This window comes from Halichoeres trimaculatus, unplaced genomic scaffold (genome assembly GCF_033239565.1).
Source record: "Halichoeres trimaculatus isolate MK-OKI-2021-1 unplaced genomic scaffold, fHalTri1.1 fHalTri1_scaffold_1, whole genome shotgun sequence".
Classification (NCBI taxonomy): domain Eukaryota; kingdom Metazoa; phylum Chordata; class Actinopteri; order Labriformes; family Labridae; genus Halichoeres; species Halichoeres trimaculatus.
The window spans coordinates 9,973,603-9,997,157 of record NW_027437179.1 but is presented as its reverse complement, the minus strand read 5'-3'; the positions used below and the strand labels follow the sequence as shown (position 1 = coordinate 9,997,157).

At 40.7% G+C, this 23,555-nt stretch overlaps 1 protein-coding gene across 1 annotated transcript in view; it reads left to right on the top strand.

Moving 5' to 3' along the window:
• Positions 1-23,555, top strand: part of LOC141791944 (copine-9-like) — a 235,738-nt gene extending 212,183 nt beyond the window's left edge. The window contains exons 17-20 of the mRNA XM_074672664.1: positions 5,968-6,070; positions 10,975-11,032; positions 20,617-20,690; positions 21,182-23,555. Coding sequence (XP_074528765.1) covers positions 5,968-6,070; positions 10,975-11,032; positions 20,617-20,690; positions 21,182-21,412 — 466 coding nt within the window. The 3' untranslated portion in view covers positions 21,413-23,555. The remainder of the gene's footprint in view (positions 1-5,967; positions 6,071-10,974; positions 11,033-20,616; positions 20,691-21,181) is intronic.

Sequence of the window (23,555 nt, the reverse complement as noted above, 5' to 3'; positions counted from 1 at the left end):
AAAATATATTAACAGATTCAGCTTTCCCTGACCAATAAGTCATCAGTGGACCATTGCCTTTACAAAACCACACTTCTCTGCAATCTTAGCAAGGTAGTCTGAGAGCTACAAATGTATTTTCCCCAAAAAGAGCTCGAGGGAGCTTGTGTTGTCCTCTAAGCAGACCAGGCTCTTGCTCAAATGAAATGTCTGCAAATCGCAGGACTGATAGAATATGAAACACAAATATTAAATAACTTCACCCAGGAAATGTGGAGCATCATCAAAATCATTTTACAGACGTGATCTTACGTTTTTCAAACAACATTTAGATTTTCCGATAGCCTATAGCTGTGGGCTAAAGTTATAAATTTCTTCTCAATAAATTATGACTTTTGTCTCGTAAAGTCATGCCTTTTTTTCTTGTAAATGTGTAACATTTTCTTGAAAATGTATGACTTTAAGGATGCTAATTCATGCCTTTTGTTCTCATACATTTATGGCTTTTTCTTTTTAATTTATGCCTTTATTTGTCCCGTAAATTTGTGCCCTTTTCTTCCTTAAATGCTAGACTTTTTCTTGTAAATGTATGAATTAATTCTTGTAAACAACTTTTATCCTGTAAATTCATGCCTTTTTTTCATACATACAAAACCATTTCTTATTAATTTATTACTTTGTTCTCATAGATTTATGGCATCAATCTCGTAAGTTTACTTTTTTTTTCTTCCTCAGTCATCCTTTTTGCATTTAACTTATGGCAAGAATTTTCTTTATTTACAAGAGAATACTCTTTATTGTGTCCAATGGGAGAAATTTTAGTGTAACCACAGCTCAGGGTCCAATTTCAAAATGCACTAATAGTAAATGGAAAAATTAGAGATCTAAGAAATTAGAAATTGAGAGAAAAACAGAGATGTAGAAAAATATTACCATTTACACTTTCATATTTAACAGCTTATTGTGCTTCTTACCATCAAAAGCATTTGAACCCTTTGCACCACAAACATCAAATATTGTCTGATCATAGCTAAACACACCTGCAGTATCAGTGCATCATTTGTGATGAATAAGTTGTCAGATCTAATCTAATCATCCTGTTGAAGCTGCAGAGTCTGATCTTCCAACCTCCTCTTCAAACCAAATGAAATCTCTCCAGTCAAACTTTCTGGAGTGCAGTCTGCGTTAGGTTTTTATTGGAGTTTTGGCTAGTTATTACCTGCTATTGTATTTTTAGCAATAATATCCTGTCCCAGTTAAGTGTGAGTGTGATTGCATAACCAAATGGAGTGTAACAATGCTGAAATGTTCACTTGTGGGCTCAAGAGCTTCCAACCTGTCATCCATTCAGAGAGAGAAACTTTACTTCTTCACTCTCTGTTCTCTCTTCTTTCTCCTCCTGTGTTTGCATTTTGCTCATCCCCAGATGTAATTTGCTCAAGGATTATTATTCTCTACCTTTTTTTAGTTTCTTATTCTGGTTTTCAACTTTTTCTCTCACACCGAGTACTCTGCTTCACTCTGCTTCACTCTGCTCTGCGATCATCCTGTTGTCTCCCTCCTCCTCCTCTTTCATGTCTCCCATCTGCTCTTTCTTGTCCTTCCCTGCTCAGGTTCTTCATACTTTTCTTTTCCTTCATCATTTCACTCAGTATTCCTCTCATCACTAAGTGTATTCAATGTTTGGATTAGCATTAATGATTTAACTACATGTTTGTGCTTATTGTTGGTTGTGATTATGTAACATGATGGAACAAGGCAGAGGCTGTTAGAGCAACATTTCATTAAGTCACCCATGCAAGCTGAAACAAAGCCTAGAACAATAAAATGGTACTACAAACTGCTGTGATATTCCAGTTGCTTTTTAGCAGACAATAGGTGATTTTCAGTCAGAAAGTCAGGAAACTTTTAGTTCCTGGTAGAACAATCCCAGAAACTACATGGTTCCTGCAGCCCATTATTAGTCTGTGTTCCCACCACGAGGCCGAAGACTGAGGTAGAACATAGAAATTGGCCGGTGAAGCATTGAGAAAAAATATATATATTATTTTAACACATCGACAGATCTGATAGTGTGAATGTTTTGCTACTGGTGTTACAGTTTAAAGAGTGACCCTGTAAACTGGAGACCTTCTGCTGAATGTGTCAGTGGATATCCAGTTTACAGCAGCTGTTGAAACAGAAGTCCTCAGGAATACATCCTGGTTCAGTTTTATGTAGACATAGGCTACCGTATGGAGCTGAACAACGCTTGTAAGATGTTCCCCCTTTTTTCAAGACCACTCTTCAGAAAAAGACTCTGATAACCAAAATTTACTTTGTTCAAAGAAACTTTTTTTTTTTATTGAAATTCTGAGAAAATCATTGATATAAAAGTTAGAATCTGCTTTCATTTTTGGCCTTAGATACAATCACTAAGATCTGTTGCAAATGTTATTCTGATGACAGCTTTGGAAATTGTCATGCCTTTTTACGTTTCCCAATAAACTCACACAGCCTCCTGTCAGCAGAAATAGCCATTTTGTGGACCACAATTAGCTTTTCTTTTTCAGTTTGTATTTTTCAGACGTGTGATCTTCATACATTACACTCTGTAACTCCAAGGCAGTTGACAGTTGTTAAACGTCTGCTGCACTGACCATCATCTTAAAATTAGCATTATAACTCCACTTAAGTTGTCAGTTAATTTGCCCAACCTTTGGTCCACTATACTCTGGACAATCACCACGCCTCTCCATTTTTTTATCTCCTGTCTGTAGCTTCTGTCACTGAGTCTCTGCTGTGATTGACAGATCACCATGATGTCGCTGGCTTTACACAAAGCTGGTGTCTTCTGCTGTTGTGGTTGTGCAGTGACCCTAGACAACGATTAGCATGTGCCAATGGTTGGACCCCAATTATAAGATGACCCTGCTTTTTCACATTGTTTTCAAAAAAGACAAAAAAAGTCATAAAACTGGGTCAATACAGTGGGTGTCAAAACATCCTCATCAAACAAGTATTAAATAATAATATAAAACCATTTGAGAAGCACCTGGCTGAATGCCGTCAATCAACAGGCTTGTTTTTTAGTTGCAACAGCAGCCGATCTTTGCTGCCTAAAGCATGAAGACAGCAGAGTGGTCCACTGATTCCCCAGTCAAAGCTGTTTTAGGTTTCTAGAAACAGCTTTAAACAGCAACAGCTTTGTCACTTCCACTTGTGTCCTCTCAAGTGTCAACAAATCTGTCTACTGTGAAATAAAACACCAATGAAGCCAGCACAGGCTGAGTATCTTTCATGCTAACAGGATATGTGCAGAACATGGCTTTGGTTCATTCTGAATGGCTTTTGCTGTAGTTTTACCTCCCTCTGCTTATACTTCCCTGATCCTCTGGTTGAAACATAACAATCGGGGGGCAAGGACAGGCCAGCTTTGCTATGTTTAGCACTGCAGTTTGCCTGTTAGCATAGAGGACATCCAGCCTGTGCTGGTTGTGCTTTGTTGGACAACAGGTCTGTTTAAGCTCCCAAGACCAGAAAGTCTCCTATCATGTCTCTCGATTTTTGTGTGTTGTCGGAATAAGAATAATAAAAAAGTAGAATATTCTTTTCTGGAAAAGTTGGGCAAAAACAAACTAACAAACAAGAAAAAAAGTCAATTTGTCACCCATCCACCTAGTGTTGCTGTGTTGCTACAGTTTTTGGACTTGATCCTTGATTTGTCAACTTATCTTTATTTACAACCTTTGCAAGCATGAAGAGAAAGAGAGCACAAAGGAAAGACACAAAACTGACATTAAACTCTCAGAAAAGATGACTGCAGTTCATGTAAAAAGAAAATCACAATTTGTTCCTTGGCTCCACTTGTTGACACATCTTTTCTTTGCTCTGCAGAGACAGGAAGTGAAAGGGCAGGAGTAGGAGAGAAGAACGCAGGTGACAAACAAGAGAAAGAGAGAAATGAAGAAAAAATCGGTGTCAGGTGTTGAGATGGGCAGAAGGACAGACAGATGAACAGACAGACAGACAGACAGAGAGCAGTGCAGCAGACAGGAACACATGCAGAGAGACAGTTTGCCATTTTGCCTCTCTCCGCCTCAGGCCAGACTAAGAGTGTGAGCCAATCAAACAGTGAGTCAGACAGCAGGTCTTCCTTCTTCCTGCTGGGATCCCAGTGTTACCTCCAACACACACACACACACACACACACACACACACACACACACACACACACACACACACACACACACACACACACACACACACACACACACACACACACACACACACACACAAAATCCATTATACAACACTGTTTTGGGCGAACTATTTCATGTAGGCTAGGCAGGCACTTTATTTCCTCTTTAGTTCACTTTTCCCATTATGTCTAAAGGTGTTTTTCCAGCACAGAAACTTCCCCTGAGACTGTGTGCTTTATGACTGGAGGAACTGGGGTCTTAATTTAGTTCTGGACTAATAAAGTTACCCCTTGAATCTGCCCTGCATAGGAAGTGGTACTTTACAGATCCAGGGACTTTTGGAGGCGAGGCCTTCAATTTAATGGTTTCTGATTGGTGAAGCACCAAGTGTCTTTTTTTATTTCCTCCCTCTGTCCACACTGGTTGAACTTGGTTAAATACCTCCTAAACAATGGTCTACTTTGATCTTGATAGTGTGAGTTTGTCTCTGTCAGCTCACTGTGTTACAGTTTAAAGAGTGATCCTGTAAACTGGAGACCTTCAGCTGAATGTGTCAGTAGATATCCAGTTTACGGTAGCTGTATTAACACAGGATAAGTCATTAGGAATGCATCCTAATTTAGTTTCATGTAGGTATGTCAGTGTAATAAACTCCTCATCAGATAATTATTGAATGATATTCCAAAGCTGTTGTCATCCTGCTGGTTTGTTTTGAAAAACACACAATTAAAAAACAGCCCAGGCTGTGTGTTCTCCATGCTAACAGGCTAACTGTGGTGCTTCACATACAGATGTTCACTTGTCTGTCTGCGTCAGTGATTTCATTTTTGCTGAATGGCCTTTATCATAGTCACTGCCCTCTACTGGTCTGAAAGTGTATTGCAATTGCATTTTTTTCTCCATCTGTGCTGGCTTAATTTGTATGATCTACCCTCGTCTTTGGCCTGTGGTAGAAACATAGACAAACATTGGGCCACATAGACCATGTAGTAGCTGGGGTTGTTTTGCCAAGAATTAAAAGTTCCTGGACCTTCTGGTCAAAAAAACAAATACAAACATTAAGTCTCATAATAAGTGTATCTTTAACTCAATGGTAAAGTGTTAAGATAACATTAAGTTCATTAGTATAAGATTTTATACAACAAATGTAAGGATCTGCACAGGATGGATGATTGCAAGGAAGTAGATGGAGTTTTTGTTCAGTAGAGAAAACTTAGCATTACCATTTTCACAAAAACAAAACTCTGGTTTTGGAGGTGTGTCTTCCAACACGTACCTCTTACACATTATAATAAACGAAACATAACTGATGGATCCTTGCCATCGTATTTATTCAAACAGGCAGGGCTTTTTTTTGCACTTGTGGCTACAAAAAGGTATCCTCCAGTTGTAGTTTGCAATATGAAACCAGGAGAGCATGAACACGTAAAAAATAGAGCATCAGTTGTAATTATAATAATTCAATCCTTGATACTCTACATATAATACTCAGATTCATTAACTGTAAGTCACAGACTGTTTCACAGTCACAGCTGTGGGTGCTTCACACTCTGCCCTCCCATCACTCAGAATACCTTCATTACCTGTGTGTATTAACGGTGTAAATGAGCAGAGTGTGGAAATTAAAGCAGTAATAGCTCTCACACAGTCATTACATACTGGATCGTATGATCAGTCATAGTACAAACCAAGTTCACTGTGGTAAAACAAACACAGTTAAAGCTTGGGTTTAACTCTTCTGAGTTGTATCCAAGAGAATAACCTGATTGTTAATCTTTGTCCTGTATGTGTGTGTTTGTCTTTTCAGGTGCGCTGCAGAAGTGACCGATGGCTCTCAGTACTTTGTGCTGCTGATGATCACAGACGGTGTTATCTCAGATATGGCTCAGACCAAAGAGTCAGTGGTCAATGTGAGTAAACACGACGCAGCACAGAAAACACAGAGCCAAGTGTGAAGAAACATTCCGGTTGATTTTACACAAAGTAAACTTTCACTTTGAAACAAGATGCAACTTTGACCCAGAATAACACACAGTCAAGAAAACTTCATCATTACAGAGAAACTCAGAGATAGAATATTCATTTTCAAATGGTCCACTTACATACAGAATAAGTGGACATGTCTGTAACTTTATGAAAAGTCAAATAATTAAAAAAAAATTCCATGCCCTATGCATCAGAGGGTTACAGTTGCAGTCAAGTACAACTGGGAAAAATGAGAAATGTCACCTCAGTCTACTTTTGTCCCTTCATTTCAGTAGGTTTACAAGTAAAGAGTAGAAAACTAAAACTTCTTTCAACTTTCTTATTGACTCTACTAAGCCCTTTAATGTTGTACTAAATTCTGAGTAGCAATTGCAAGCATTTGCTAGCAGTCAGCCCAGACTTTCTATGTCTATGCTTATCTTTTGATGGTTGGGACAGATTAAAGTCTCTATGGGGCTCTTGACTTTTTTCATGCTTTCAGTCTAAGACAGCCCCCGAATATTGTCTTGATTAATATAACCTTGCCGTATTACAGTTTTCTTTTGGTGTGTGTGTCTGAAATTCAAAACATGACTCTTCACTGACGTCTCTGCCTGCCAGAGCCTTGATGGTAAACAACATGTGCCTGTGAGGCTTCACTTCATGTAAGAGGGAACAAAAGATCCTCTCCTGTGTTGTGATGCTCCTCTCAAACCCTGAAGAATAACCCTGGAGACAGCAGAGAGAGGCAGTTCATGTGTCTGTGTGTGTGAGAGAGAGAGGAGAGAGAGCTTTATTAAACCCGTCATTGTACTACGTATAAACTCACCTCTTCTTTTCTGCATTGTTTACATGCGAAATTAGCTGTTAGCAGCCTGTAGCATGTCAATGCTAACTAGTGTAGGGCTTGATGATTTCCCTCGAGCTGAGGAGGAGGAGGTGAGGACGACGTGCTGGTTCTCGGATGTGAGCTGGGAGGTGACGACGTGGAGCTGTCCTTCCATCCATCGTTGTTGGTAACGTGGGATCTAGCCCCCGAGGGATGGACGAGCTAGCCATGCTAACCCAGCGGTATCGTGCTGTTCACGGACGTGGCTGACGGAGCTGACATCGGACACTGGCCCCACATTGAAGGAGCCTCGCCTGCTGTGAGCAGACAGGATCCAGGAGACAGAGACTGAACAGACTTCTGGGGAGGCTCAGTCCTGGACCCTGTGGAGGTGGAGACTGGCTGGGCTGGAGAGTGGTGGACGGGCTGTCATCATCTAATTTCTTATGGACCTTTTTGCACTTTCTGCACTCTTTCTTACTTTTGTTTTCTTAAATGCTGCGGTGACTCCTGAATTTCCCCTCGGGGATAAATAAAGTATTTTCTATTCTATTCTATTCTATTCTATTCTATTCTATTCTATTCTATTCTATTCTATTCTATTCTATTCTTGTTAGTGTCCATTCAGTATTAGGCTATTCTGGTGAACCTGTCAGAGCCATAGACTGCACTATACTGTACTAAACTGTAGACTGTCATCTTGCTTGGCTTGACGTGAGATCTCCTCAAAAACTGCTCCCCCTGATGGCTGGCTGCAGCATGGATAAAAAAAAATCCATCTCCCCAGTCATTCCAGATGGGCTGTGGTCAAACTTTAAAAAATTAATACACCTCATAGAAATGTTTCTCACGTCTGATTGTTGTGGTAATTTGAAGATATCATTTGGCTGTCTTGTATTCAAGTCCTCTTTTTTCTGACAAGTTTCATTTTCATTGGTTATTAGAGGTTAAAAACGAGGCTTTACGTAACGTTTAAAGATGACTGACAGCTGCCATTCTTGTGTATTGTGATAGAGACAGGTCTTCCTCTGTCTTGAGGAGCTAGAAGTAAATGCTGAGTGAAGCTGTGTTGCTCAATGTGTTCATTTCTGACTGGAATATAACATCGTTGGCCTCCGTGTATCTATTGATGTGTGTTCAAAATGATTATAATTACATCCAAAGATGCTTCACCTTCATTCACTTTTGGTGAATGTAGCCTTGGCCAGGAGGACTTGACGTCATCAGGTGGTAACCAAGTTCATCGGGTGTTTCGACCCTGAACCACAACACCCTCCCATTGGCGGGCTGGCAGTGGTGGCCAAATCACTGCCCATCTCCTCCTCCTGGCTTGCAGCTAAGCTCCTCTCTCCTGCTCCATAACCAGCAAGAGGCTCTCTCTGCTGCCTCCCCCATCCTGCGAGCTGCTGTCTTTCTCTCTCTCCCTGTTATTCCAATGGCTGTGAGCATCCTCCATACTGACTGGGCAGGGAATCCTCTACAGCCGACCTCGACTGGGAACAGCCATGCCTGCCATCCTTTCCCCATGCAGTCATACAAGAGATCCTGGTATTTGGTGCTCTTTCTCTCAAACGCCTGCTCACTACCCTCTTCCCATGGGACTGTAAGTTCTATGAGGATGATCGTCTTTGCCTCTTCTGACCACAATACCATATCTGGCCTCAGGGTTGTCTGGACAACCTGGGGGAATTGCAGTCGTCCCCCAAGGTCTACCTTCATTTCCCATGATTGGGCCTTCTGTAGCAGGTTGTTTCTTGTTGTTACTGTGGTTGGAGGCTTTTGTCCCTCCTGAACAAACTTGATAGATGGTGTCGTTTTCCCATGTGGTTGCCGTTTCTTGCATTTCTCCTGCTCCAAGGTGTTAGCGAGTGTCATGAGCACCTTGTCGTGGCGCCACCTGTACCTTCCTTGGGCAAATGCTGTTTTACACCCTGACAGGATGTGGGCCATGGTTCCCCTCTCCCCACAAATCTTGCACAATGGGTCCTCCTTCAAGCCCCACTTGTGGAAGTTCGTCGGTGTCGGCAGTGTGTCATACACCGATCTTAGCAGGAAGGAGATGCGGAAAGGTTCCAATCTCCATACATCCATAGAAGAAAATAACATGAGTGAAAATTGACACATTTGGAAATAATTACTTAAAAATTCCCCAAAATTGCCCAATCAACCAAAAATGTCACAGACTCCCTGTGGTACCTCCACAGATCGTCTAGGGGCCGCAGACCCCCTGTTGGACTTTGAGGTTGCTCGGCAACAAAAGGCATAAAAAGTACTTGATTTCTTACTTTGAGCCAGTGACATCAATACCAATACTGACACCTCCGAACAAGTTTCACAAGTGTTCCCTTTATTATGACACCAGAATGATTCAAATAGACGTTGGAGATGCAGAGATAGACTCTTTTCATTTTGGTAACCCTTTTTTTTTTTTTTTTTTTTTAACCAGTGACCCAAAAAGAGGCCAGGGCCAAGAGGGTGAAATATGTTGATAGAACTGAATCAAATGCAAAGCCTCTGGGTCAAAAATATCTTTTCTCTACTGAGGCTGTGTTTTAAGAGAGAGTAAAACACTTTGTTTTTAAGGCTTTTGCGTTATGGTTGAGAAAGAAATGTTTGTGGTTAAGCAGTTATAGCAGTAACGTGCGGTGAGGTCCATGACGAGGGAGGCAGGCAGCCAGCTAAAGTTGAAATTTCTATGTGTGTTACATATATGGTGCACTGCTCACATTTGCTAATACAAACTGTTACTGGCCAGCCCTGCCCCTTTAAAGCGGTGACAGTCTGTGCTGTGTGTGTGTGTCTGTGTGTGCGCGCGTGCGACATAGCAGAAGGAGAGACGGTCTGAGTACATACATGGTGTGTGTGGGGCAGGAGTACATTATTTTGGTCTTTGTTTCTTCAATAAATGTGCGGTTGTGCACAAGGTATACCGTTTTTGTCCTCCTCTTTAGTCTTTTCCCTCACTTTGACTCCTAGACACCGGTTGCCAGCAACGAGCAAAGTAAATAAATGTTAATCAGCTTTCCCATCTACGGTTCGGAGACAGACTGAAGTCCCAGAGTTAACGAGACGAAATGCCAAGTAAAACCCGAAACATACGTTCACCTGCATTTCTACAGGATTTACATCACAGGAGCAAGAGCAAAATACGAACAAAAATAACTCGTATCTCAACAACACAAGAGCACAGGCCAGGCACCTCCGGTATACTCTATTAAACGTCTGCACTAACAAACTATCGCGAGACCTCAAAGCGGGTGCGGTATTACAACCTGCGGAGGCAGAGAAGCACTGTGCCTCATCGATGCCCACGTTAATCAGCGTGAGACCTTAGTACACATGCGCGAACCTGCAAAACGTTGTGATTTCAAGTAAACAGTCTCTGTCTCTCTCTCGGAGTCCCTGCCTCCGACGAACATTACAAGCATGAAGCCAGCGAGAAACGATGCTGATTTGTCAATAAGAGGGAGGCTAACAGAGGGGACCTCTGTTAGCCTCCCTCTTATTGACAAATCAGCAATTTACTTTTTAATCTATTAATTATGACAAATTGTATACGAACAACTGAAAAAAATATATTTTTATAAAAATATATATATATTTTTTTTTTCTTGTTAGCCTAGGGGAGGCACTGCCTCCCCTGCCTCCCCTGACCGCACACCACTGAGTTATAGTCACCTTGACAGAGCAAACAAGTACTCTGAGTACCAGTCATTGAAAAGGTTAGCCACCTGCTTAGGTGAGGTGCACTTTTCAGTGGTATGGTGTGCCTGCTGAAACAACAGGACAACAGGATATTATCGGGACTTTAGCAGAAAGGTAGTGTGAGGGCAGAAAAAAGCATTCAGATTCAGGGGCATTATCCTAAAAAATGGTGTCAAACAGGTCCACAATCATTTTATTTTAAGCATCAAGTATACAACAGCGTATGTGTAATCTAGTCATGCATGAAGCACAGTGTGTGTTTTTGAGTGGGTGAATTGCTGCTTGGCTCACACCCCTCCTCTGTTTTCTCCACAGGCAGCCTCCCTGCCCATGTCTATCATCATAGTGGGAGTGGGTCCTGCTGAGTTTGATGGTAAGTGTGTGTGCATGTGTGTGTGTGTGTTTGTGTGTATTTTGATCAGTTAAAAAATCAAATCATGTGTTCAGGTATTCAAAGTCTTTTATTGTCTACTTTTCATGGTGATGCACGTCAACCTTTTCTCTAAAAAGCATGAATATTTTACCTTTCTGTCCATTGCTCCAATATGCTGCAGCATTAACATGCAAATCCTCTGTTTAACACCCTCATTTACATGCCATTAATATCAGTCATTCATGATTTATCCTGTGGTTACATTATTTATCAGGGGACTGTTGTAAACCATAGATAGAAAATGTAAGCCACAAGACACGAAACATGAATTATGAGACTGAAAAGTGAAGGTCAACTCAAGGACGTCAACTAAAGACAACTATATCTTTATATGATGCTCCAGAAAACACCATAACATGTTACTAACTGACGATCCGATCCAACTTCCTTTGTAAAAAGATCATTCTTAATGGATGATGATAGTGGTAAAATTATGTAATATCCATTCCACTATCCCAGAAATTGTTTTTAGAAAGACAAATCATTAAAAACAAGCCACTGTGTTTAAATCTGGTCCTGTTACAAAGTACAAAATACTTGAACCTTCATTCAACCTCACCCCTCTGATGCAGGGGAAACAGCACAAAGAATCGATTGGCTTATTGATACGTTTTTTAAATGTACCATCACACATTGGTGTTGTGATTTTGATTGGTTATTACATAACATTTCATGGCAACAGTCTGTTATTGCTCAACAGCACTCACAGTGGGGGAAAGAAGGGAGAGGAAAAGGAGAGAATGAAGACACAAACACCTTGGCTTCCAACACAGAAATCTTTAAAAGTCAATATGACGCATGACGTAAGCTTTGGACAGAGCACAGGATCATCTGTGGTGTTCAAATGTCACAGAGGCAAAAAAGGCAGAAACGCTGAGGTTTTGATTTGACAAAGAATGGGTAAATTAACCTATCTGAAGTAGTTGAGGAATTTTGTATCATAAGGCATGTGTATTTACCTTATTTACCATATTTACCTTAATAATGAAATAAACACAGCGCAATCACAGTTTCAGCATAAAACAAAGGCTAAATAAATCAGAAGGTTTAAACTGAACAAAGGAATTGTAAAAAGGTGGCCATGTTTGATATAAAAAAAAGAACTTGAAGTTAGGTTACCAAACTTATTTTTACTGAAAAATTAAAGGGAATTAAAAACTGAATCAACAACAATATTTTACAACAGTTACATTATTTTCAAACAACAATATTTAAAACATACACACACAACCCAAAACAAAAAAAAGCTCTTCAGTCATGACTGTCCATATCTTTAGAAGTCCATAAATTAAAATACCTCATTTCAGAAATATGATTGTCTGTTGTTTTGAAATAAACAACAGCTCTTTTTTCTTTAACCAAATCAAAAAGGGAACAAAAATCATGGCCTGCATAGAAACAAGGCCAGAACTTAACTCCCTACATAGACACAAATTAAGACATACGGGTTAATTAACTAATTCATAGTGAAGTTTCAGTAAAAACTTAATTGGAATATTTATTGAAGATTCCCCATTGTTCAGCCCCACACTGTGTACCTCTCAGCTAGCTGTAACGCACAAACGTTATGGCACAAACGTTATGGCACAAACGTTTCAAAGCATTTTCTTTATCAAACAGCGATATGTTACTGTGATGATCCTTAAAACAGTGCAACTCAAACTGTAATATAAAACACGTTTTTTAAATGATATCCTAATATCTGTCTTTAGCTTGTTATAAAGGGTTTCCATAAAATCCCCTTAGAGATGAAAAAAAAGAAATCGCAAAAGCAAATGAATAGAAAAATATGTAAAAATTGTTACAAAATGAGAGGTAGAATTTCTTTTTAATTAATTTAATAGGTCAACTGATTTTGTCTAAAAAATTCTCTCAGAGGATTGTTATTTTCCTCAGATGTTCTTGGTTGTCCACTCCTCCCTTTATCCAACACTGCCTCTGTCTCCATAGATGTCATGTACCATGCACAGGGATGGGTACCAAATTAGGTACTTTTATAGGTACAGTCCAAATCCCATCTGTAGTAATGAGCCCTGATTCATGTAAAATCAAACAGTACCATGTTTTGGTACCTAAACACATCCTTGTATGGGAGTGGAATAGAAGGGGATTTTCCATGCAGGACATGAACACAGCATTTCAAGTTTATATATTGCACAATAAATATGTTAAATTGACACAAAAGTACCAAAAATTAGTATAATTGAGTACCAATACCAATTGCCAGGTACTGGGTATTGGTACCATTTTGTTTTAACAGTTTTAAAGGTACCCATTCCTAGCCATGCATGAATTGACGGGCGTGTTGGTGGATCTCTTCTAAATTGAGTCTGTGTATCTGATTTAGTATCAATAAACCTCGACACACATTGTGTCTTTTCTGGAGGAGTAGTCATTTTTGAGGGATTCATTTATCAGCAGGATACCTGAAATACACAAATGCAGTGAGATTAAAAACTTTGATAACTACTGAGCAGATAGAACAAATCTGATTAAGATATCTCATCAATTGCTTTTGTCATTTTTTTTTCATATTTTTTAAAGTGTGAAAAAACTTTATGGACACCCTTTTTATTTCCCTTAGCATGCCTCAAAGAAATACCATCAACTTTTCCACAAACTGATGATGAACACAGCTTTACTGCAGTAGCTTTAGCAATATTTATCTTTCTTAATTAAAGTCCTCTCAGCTAACTTTAATCATCTCTTTTATTAAGATTTTGTTTACCTTTTCCTTACTGAACAACTTTTTTAATTTCTAAGAAATCCACAGTGCCTGATAACCTTATTTGCATATTTTAAGTCACACTATGTTGAAAAATACCACATTGTCAGAACGAGTTAAGGTTTCCATCCTTTTTTCAGTGACATGCTCTGTAAATGAGCAGCTGATGGATCCATCTGTGGATTCTCCCTAGGTGACAGTTTGATGTATGCTCTCAGAGACAGGTCAGGTCTCACATACAGATTAAGAAAGCACAGATTTAAAATGCGTAGGTGTCTTTCAAGTTAATGGGGGGAAGGGATTCATGTTAAATGGCCAGATGATGAAAGGTAAAGATAGAAATTATTCTAGCAGCAAGTGTACGGAGCTCTCATTGGGACCTATTATTCAGTACTCAGGGCTGAGGCTGGGGTTAAGGGTGAATGCTTGTGGGTGACAGGAGGAGAAATTAGAGCAGAGATGATGGAACTGAAAGAGCATGACGGGAGGAGCGGCTGAGTGTGGAGTGTAATGAGTTAGAGATCAAGATGGTACATTTGTGGAGAACATATATATATGTATAGCTTCATCTACGTCAGTCACCGGTTTAATCAGTGAGTTTTGAGTGGAAGGACTTCAGTGGAATCAGGAATGATCAGAGTGTGAGGGAGCTAAGGTAATCGAAGCGAGGAGAGCAAAGCTTCAAAGATTCTGTCACTCAACATACAGGATCCCTAAACGTGCGCCTGATTTACTCTCTGTGGTGCTTGAAAACCTCCAAAAGCAGACCCTTGGTTTGTACAAGAGGATCACTGAAGTGCTCGAAATGTATTCAGCTGCTCTGCTGCCCAGGTCTGCTCCCTGGATGAGAGGCGCTCCACACATCACTCACCCCAAGTCAGAGTTGAGTCGCTTGGAGAGTGTCACGTGGGGATCAGCCGTTGGAAATCAGAATGAATCAACCTGCTCTGCACTTTCTTCTTTCAGTGCCTCCTGTGTACCTTCTCCCTTCAGCTCTTCTGTGGTCTCTCCACACTCTCTACAGGATGTAAAGTCTTCAAAAAGAAGCAAATCTTGGTCCACAAATATGTTTGATTGTAACTTTCATTCAAAAACCCTTTCAAAGTAAAAGAACATGATACAAAAGTTGAATTCCTGTGTGAAGCTCAAGGGTTTTGTTTTAGGGAAATTATACATGATCATTTACTCTGAGCTGAAAACAAAAAGTATGAAATAAGAGTCAGACGAGGATCGATATATGATACATCTTTTTAATCAGCATCACCTAGAATCTCATGTTGATGCGTTTTGTAGATTTAATCAGTCTGTGTCTAGTCAGGAAATAAAAGATGAAACGCCCTGCATTAAAAAGGGGCTGTGAGGAGTTTGAAAGTGATCTTGAAAAAGTCTCTCTCCTAGATATATGCCCAATCAAAATATACACTTTAAAATTAGATTATCAGCTCCAATGTATTTAGAATTGCTACTTCATAGCTTCTTCGTAGCTTGCCAATCATGTCAAGCAAGACTAGATTGATTTATGGCACGCCCAAGTCTCTATGGCAACACCACGTCAGCTGACAAAGTTTAGAAATGATTCTTGGATTAATTTTGTACTGATGGTGGACGCAGGAGCCTAACTGTCGAACAGAAAAAGGACAGAGAAGCAGAAGAAAGATAAATTGCAGAGTGAGGTTACATTAGCTCTGCAGGATCCAATAACATTACATGTTACCAACACGTCTAAAAGGATTGGGTTGTCAGCGCTATGTGTGGACGGCTACTAAACTACCGGCTACGAACTGACAGTTTGCTTGTTGTCACCAGTTAGCCTACCTAAACATCATAGCACGGGGCTGCTAGTAGCGCTACATATAGCCAGCTACCAGGGATAGGTACCGAATTAGGTACTTTTATAGGTACCGACCAAATTCTGCTAAAAGTACCAGGTACCGATTCGCGTAAAATCAAAAGGTACCATATTTATGTAACTTCACGCATCCTTGTGACTGTGAGGGAGTGGAAGAGTTGGTGATTTTCCATGCTGGACATGAACATAGCATTGCAAGGTTATATATTAAAGAATGAATATGTTGAATTGAAAAAATATTTACACTTTATTCCTAAACAAACTGATATTTTTTACTACATAAACACAAAAAAGTACCGAAAATAGGTACCATTGAGTACCGGTACCGATTGCCAGGTCCCGGGCATCGGTACTGTATTGTTTCGAATATAAAAGGTACCCATCCCTACCGGCTACTGACATGCAGAAAAAATTCACAACATTTGCTTGTTGTCAGCGCTGCGTAACTGTACTGATAAATACCTGGTAAAACGTCTTGAAGAAAGGACATTTTTTCCAAAATAAACACACCTGGTTAAAAGTCACATCTTGGCATCGACAGTGTGTGTGACACTCCAGGCCAGAAGGGGGCGAGGCAGTCCAATTTAAACAGATCCTCCTCATAGCATCTTCAAAGACTCTTGGATTTGAATGCTTATCATTTGGACTAGTGCTTGGGAGAGACTCACATAAACCATGAACACACACACACACCCACATCCACACACTCCTGGTGACAAGTGAGAAAACACACTCCTGCCTTTACATCAGTCTTATTTTTCTCTCAAAACATTGACGTCACTCCATGCAGTGAACTTGTGTCCCCGTGTGTCAGTGTGTCAGAGCTGGAAGATAAAGCATCCAGTGTTATTTCTGTGCATCTACACACCTATAAAAACACAGTGCACCCTTGTGAATGGGGACAGCAGGAGGTTTTCTTTCAGGCTCAGAGTCTCTGCAGACCTCCCCCCAAAATGCCAAGCCTTACAACACACCTGAACCCTCCTTGGATATTTCTTTCTGCCTGAATTTGTTTCTATTCCAGCTCCTCTCTCCTCTCCTCTCCTGTCCAGGCTGTCCAGGTCTATTCCCGTCTCTTGTCTCAACATTTCCTCTCTCATACCCTCATGTCATATTAGTCCCTTCTCCTCTTTTCCCCTGCTGCTCCCGATCACCATCTGCCAGCTCTGTGCGCCATGTGGAGCCTCACCAGTCTCCCATCAGCACCCCTCCCCTCAGCATCCTTTCCTCTTCGCTTGAAACTCAAGTATGAAAAGGTTTCCTCCGTGGCACAGATTGTTTGTCACTTGCAGATAAGATTTACTTTGTTGAGAAGAAGCTATAAATAGCTTGTTGCAGAGCTCAGGGTTTCTTCCCAGTCAGGAACTTTCCCTCCCCTCCTGTGGTAAATGTAAGCACTAATGAGGCAGGTTACGGAGGGGTTATTTTTTCCTCCTTCACGTCGACAGCAGCAGAGAACAGATGTGGTGCAGAAGGACCAACCTGTCTCTGATCTGAACTTTATGTTACTCTTCTGGGACTGATGCATGGCTTTAGTTTACTCCGTGTTGAAGCTTATAAAGGATGAAGAAAGCTTTTTCAATTTCAACTCTTTTATCTCTGTGTCAGTACAGCATGGGTCTGTGAGAAAAATGTTTCTTTGGTCAATTTACCAAAGAGAGGACAATTGAAGTCAGCCCATGCTGATACATTCGTCATTTTTCATGTAACCGTTTACTTTAAGTAATAATTTCACAGCCTAAGGACTTGGTTAGGAAAAGAAAATCCAGGCAATAATACACTGTTAGTAACTAAGAGTAGTACGTTCTCCAGGGAGATATGATTAACTTTGATGTTGAATTTTCTCAGGATAGCAGAAATTCTGTTTTTGAGCAAATCAACAATGTACTAATGGAGAAACAACATTAAGTATTCTGGCTCCTTATAGAGTGTTGAAAAGTATCTTATGGTGCTTTTTATGTAAAAACTAGGGTCTAATTTTAGTTTTGCTGTGATAAATTTACTCTTTAAAATGGCCCTACCTTGAAGTAGCCCTTTCTGGATCTCTAGGAACCATGGGGGATAGGACTTGCAGCTGAACGCTGTGGATTGGTGGAGCTCCCACTGTGTTTTTTCTCTCCCCTCCATCTACAAAAAGGGTCTGTTTACCAAACAACAGTTTTAGGATGAAACGCAAAAGTATTGTTGCATCTCAGTTACTCCTTCATACAGAAGTGGCGTTTTAGCCAAGCCAAATCACAAACTTTTGAAAACAGCCCCCCCAATTGGATTTTTTCTGAAACACTGCTGCCATGGTTGCCGTTTAAACAGCAAGCTAGAGTTTTCTGTGAAAACAAAACACTGGCATCCCATGTCGCTTTACGCATGCACACAACAGTACAACAGTACCATTGTTAATTGATCATAGCAGACTACTGTGTTGTGCTTGTGTTGCTGAATGCTGACCCCGTTACAACAAAATGTGCATCTGTTGTAGTGTTGTGCAAATCATGAACGAATCATTCCATACCTGAGAATCACTTTACTGACTCGAGAATCATGATTCTTCGCCCCAAATGACTCATTTACTGACTCAGTACAAAGCTCACGGTAGCCCAGCCCCTCACTCACATCACGGGAGAATGGCTGGTACATAGAATTGCTCAACTCACAGTGTATACGGGTCATTAACTCACACACAGTACATACGGATCACTAACTCACTCTCAGTATGACTCAAAGCACATACGAGTCACTCGCCAGCTAGAACGTACGTAGCATGGCTCGACTCTTAGCACATACGGGTCGCACTAACTGACTCACAGAATGACTCAAAGCACATACAGGTCACTCACGCACCCCCTTCCTCCCCATGAGTTACGAATCACTCAATAGCTTAATATGTTGCACGGCTCGACTCACAGCACATAATCTCACTCACCTCCCGCTGGCGCAGACACTTGAGTTCGCAAACTTTTCCAACTTGCAATGTCTCGCCATATTGCTGTCATCTCGCACTTTATTCTCCTGTCTATACTGATCTCTCATTAAAACAGCACCGCTGCCACCTATGAATCTCTCTGAAATATAGATTTCTATGCACTTTCTAAGTAACTGACTCGAGTGACTCAAATGACTCAAAATCACGATTCACTTTGGTGAGTGACTCATTTAAACTCGATTCAGTAAAAAGAATCGAGTTTCCCATCACTAATCTGTTGCACAAATTAAATCCTTTGGGATGCATTGTAGTCTGTTTATACATATGTATATATATATATATATATATATATATAAAATACACCCTACTTACAGATTTTGGTTCCCAGAATGTTCAGATCACAGATTAGCTCTAAATTGCGATTAGATTCCCTGAAGGTTAATTTTGGTTGTGATTTTCGGTTGCTCTTTGGTTGCCATAGAAAGTTTGTGTTAAGTTCTCTAATTGTTATGTATTGGTTAGATATTTGGTTCCCCATCATTCCACTAATGCCCCCCCCCTAATGTTATAACCTTTGAGGAATGTTAGTTTCTGGTTATGGGTATGGGTATTTTGTATGGGTCAGTGTAGATCTAAATCTGTTTGAGCAGGATTCATCCAGCTTTATGTCATGAATCAGCAGGCTTTTTTATCAAAACCGAACACCAACGGATTTTGCCATCTCCTTGCCATGTTCTGCAGAGATCAGTGGGTGTTTTGCTGGTTGAAGCTGTTTTAGGCCAGTTAAAATGGCTTTGACCATAGTCTGCTTTGGTATTTGGCCTGTGGTGGAAGGTAGACAAACAACGGACCACAGGAACCAGGTAGTTCCTTTACCAGCACAGAGGTTTTAGATTGTGTGCCTCCTCAGCCATGCACATATTTATGATACAACAATCTCTGAGGTCAGAGTTCACAATCTGTTACCATGCTCACGGTGTCAGATTAAGGCCCCGTTTACATGACGCCGAAAACGGTCGATTCCGCAAACATTTCGTTGCGTTTTGGCCTTACGTTTAGACGAGACCACGTTGCGTTTTCAGAGAAAACGCAAACTTTTGAAAACACCCCCCAGAGTGGAAAGATCTGAATCCGCTCCTCCATCCAGCTTCGTGTAAACACAGAGCGGAGCGTCTCAGAGTGAAACGCTGACATCACCGCATGCGCACTCGCAGTTTCAGGTGAAGGCTCCGCGCGCAGCCACATTTCCAGTTGAGCTATTCCGGTCCAGTAGAAGTCGTGTGAACGCGGATCATTTTCAAGCCGTCCTCATGTAAACGCGGGTGGCTTTTGAAAATGCAAAGGCAGAATCGTTGCGGGAGTCTCCGTGTAAACGGGGCATCAGTGATCACAGAGCCAAAAGTTCACACTGTGACTCGAACAACAAACATGATGGACCACCTTGTGGTAGCTGCCTATCACCATGACTGACAGAGTGACATTGTGAGAAAGAAGAGCTGGGCCTCAGCGTTGTCAAGTATTCAGTGGGAGAACTTTAAAAAAACGTCTTGTTCATCTTTTAAACCATTGTTTGATTTATAGCGTTTTACACTTGAAGTGTTCTGAGAAGTTTCTTTAAACATCAATGATCTCCAACGACACTGCCATGGGGTCAAACTACAGATGTATGCTGATGGCACTGTTTTCTATTCACATGCAAAAAAGGGCTGAATTTTCTGCAAGAAGTAATCAACTGCTGTGAAAAGGATCACAGCGTGGCCTCACCACTCACGCCTCAGCCTTGACATAAGCTTAACAAAGGGCCAGACTAATCTATAATCCATCAGCACTGACATCTTCATTAAAGCTAAGGTGACTGAAAAAGTGACACTGTTTGATCAATGTTGGTTTGTATGACTTGTTAGCCATTGTAACCATTCCATGTTTAACTTTTCTATCTGTTGGAGGAATTGGCTCCCTGTTTCCTGAAGGCTGAATACCACTATGTGTCCACCCAGGTGTTAATGTTGTGTTTTGTTTGTTTTCTGCAGCTATGGAGGAGCTGGATGGAGATGAAGTCAGAGTCTCCTCCAGAGGACGCTTTGCAGAGAGAGACATAGTGCAGGTGAAGCCTCCAACACTGCACCATTTAACTCTCATGAATCACAGATTTGTTGTTTTATCAGTGTGACCAACAAACACAACAACAAGCGGAAATTTTAGACTCGGCTAGCTACACTCAACCCCCAAGATGACATCTGGGCATCCAATCAGAAAGGGATTTTTCCTATTACACAAAGGCCCAATGAAAACAGCAAAACAAAGAAAGAGGAGATGTGCTATGATCCATAACTTTGATTACTAAAGTCTTAATAGCAGAACAAGTTGTTTTTGTCATTTTTTTCAGTTGTTAAAATATAAAAAAAATTAAAAGATTAATATTTATGAAGGTAAGAATAAAATGTATCTCATCCATCTCTCTTTGAAAAAGCTTTGATAATGATATGGTTACAATACTTCAACACACTGCAACACTCAATCTTTGCAGTCTTTGTCAAATCTTTATCATAAATTTAATTTCCTGTCTTCATATGTCATCTTGCTTTTCTTCTCCAGTTCGTTCCTTTCAGAGACTACATTGACCGATCAGGGAACCAGGTCCTGAGCATGGCCCGGCTGGCTAAGGACGTCCTTGCGGAGATCCCCGACCAGCTGCTGTCTTTCATGAAGAGCAGAGGGATTGAGCCGAGGCCCCCGCTTCCTGCCTGCTCAGACTCCCCCTCGATGTCCTCCACTACAACCACATCGACTACTCCAGCCTCAAAGGAGCGAAACACACACGCCTGAAATGAGGGCAGCCGACACAGAGGCTCGCCAGTTGGAGATATGAGCAGTTTGTGTGAGTGTGTGTGTGTGTTTAAGTGTGTATTACGTGGTTTCAGGGCTGCTTATAAGGAACTATCAAGGAAGAGACCACATTTCTCTACAAGTGTGAGGACATTTTCTCCAGTAAGATCTGAACTGGAACTGTTGGTTTTCTCTTTCCTTCCTTATAAAATGAGAGGCTCTGAATTTCATCAACACATAACTGCATGTCCACAAACTGCATCTTAAACCAGAGACAAAAGCTGCTATGGACTTTGTTGCTCACAGAACATCTCCTGCTGAAGTTGATTCCTCATCTCCCCACCTTTTTTCCTAACGTTGCTTGACTCTGTTCCCGTTCAGAGATCAGAGTGTAAGATGTTCCAGAGTAAAAAATTCAGAAGTAGCCAGGTGAGTAATTTGTGTCATGTATGAAGGAAGACATTGCTGAGGCTGACGTCCCTTTCTCGTTTGTGTAATCTCAGGGCATCTTAAAGGCTTGACAACAGCACAGGAAGTCTGAAAAAAGAGAAGCAGGAACAGATTATGTCCCGGTCGTAGTAACCGTGAGCCAATGGATCATTTCTAGGTTTATGAAAATGAATGCAGTGATGTTTTTTTTTTTGTGACTGAGTGTAAATGCTCCACACTTCAAGGCCAAACATTAGAGATGAAGTGTCTGCAAGTCTAAACCTGTCCCACTTGGACAAAATGAGAAATACATGCAAGAACCCCCAGATGCAAAGAATTCAGGAGTCATGGAACTGACCCAGGATGGAGAGTGGACCATCCAGAGCTGCTCCTCTGTTTCCTCGAGCCCCAGTATCAGGAGATTCAGCCTCCTTCAGCCCTGAACCTAATGTCTGTGTGGTCCCCTGCCCTCTCTCTGCCTCTAAATTGTAACTCCAGTCGTTGGGGATGAATCATTCATAAGGTGAGGGACTCTGGATCTAAAGCTGCTCATGCATATGTTTCTTTTAAAAACGAATCGAGCTGGTCGGTGCACATTACACAGGCCAGAATACTTTATATGTAGCAGAATGTGAAAGTGTCTGGGTTGGTTTTCTTCACTTTCACTGAAGACAACAAAGAAAGGGTGAAAATGGGAACAGGGTTTGGTGTCTCGGGCTGTTTTTCAGGGAGTGGCTTCTGGAAACGTATGCACACTGTTCCTTTATCAGTTCTGGTGTTTGATACATGGCTGCATATTTTCTGTGGCTGTCAGTCAAGGCCCGTCACCTACTGTATAAACAGGCGGATTTCCAATGAGTTAACTCTTTCCTTTCAGACTTAACCATCATCTGTGACTTTATATGCTATGCCCTCAATGTGTGTATGAAGAACACAAGCACAAGGGGGATGAGCGATGCCCATATTTTTTTCTTTACTTTTCAGAAATTTTTTTAATACTAATACTGAAACAGCCTTGAAAAAAGAGTGTCACAAATGACCCTTCCCCAAAAATATATAATAATAATAATGATAATAATAATGATAATAATAATAATAATAATAATAATAATAATAATAATAATAATAATAATAATAATAATAATAATAATAATAATAAAATAAAACATAAATAAGTAAATATATTTTTAAAAAAGTAGTAAAAATATTATCCCAGTCTGTATGAAGCATGGTTAAGGTCTCTCTTACATCATTTGGTATTTCTGAAGAGATGTTTTGAAGCCCAACAATGTAAGTCCCCCTGAAAACGCTGACTCCATCTGACAGGTAAAGCTGAGGCAGGGCAAATAAATCAGTAGCCACGTTAACATGGACCCAAAAATTCGGCTTGCATTCGGTTTATTTGCTCAAACGGAAAGAATTTAACCTTTGTATACACCTCATTCTGAAAGAAAAACGCCAATCCGAATGGAAATTTAATCGGTTTCACAGGGGTGGAATATTCCTTTCCCCAAACCAGTTGAGGTATCATGTATCCACTCAAACCGAAAGTTGTCAGGGTGTGTTCTTTCAGCTCATGCTCAGATATGACCAAGACGCAACTAGAGACGTTCCTCAACTTTAAAAATGGCGGCGTGCCGTCATCACTGGACTGCAGCAGAAAGTTTGTTTTTGATCCAAACTTTGAAAGAACTGAACATAATTTCAAGACTGG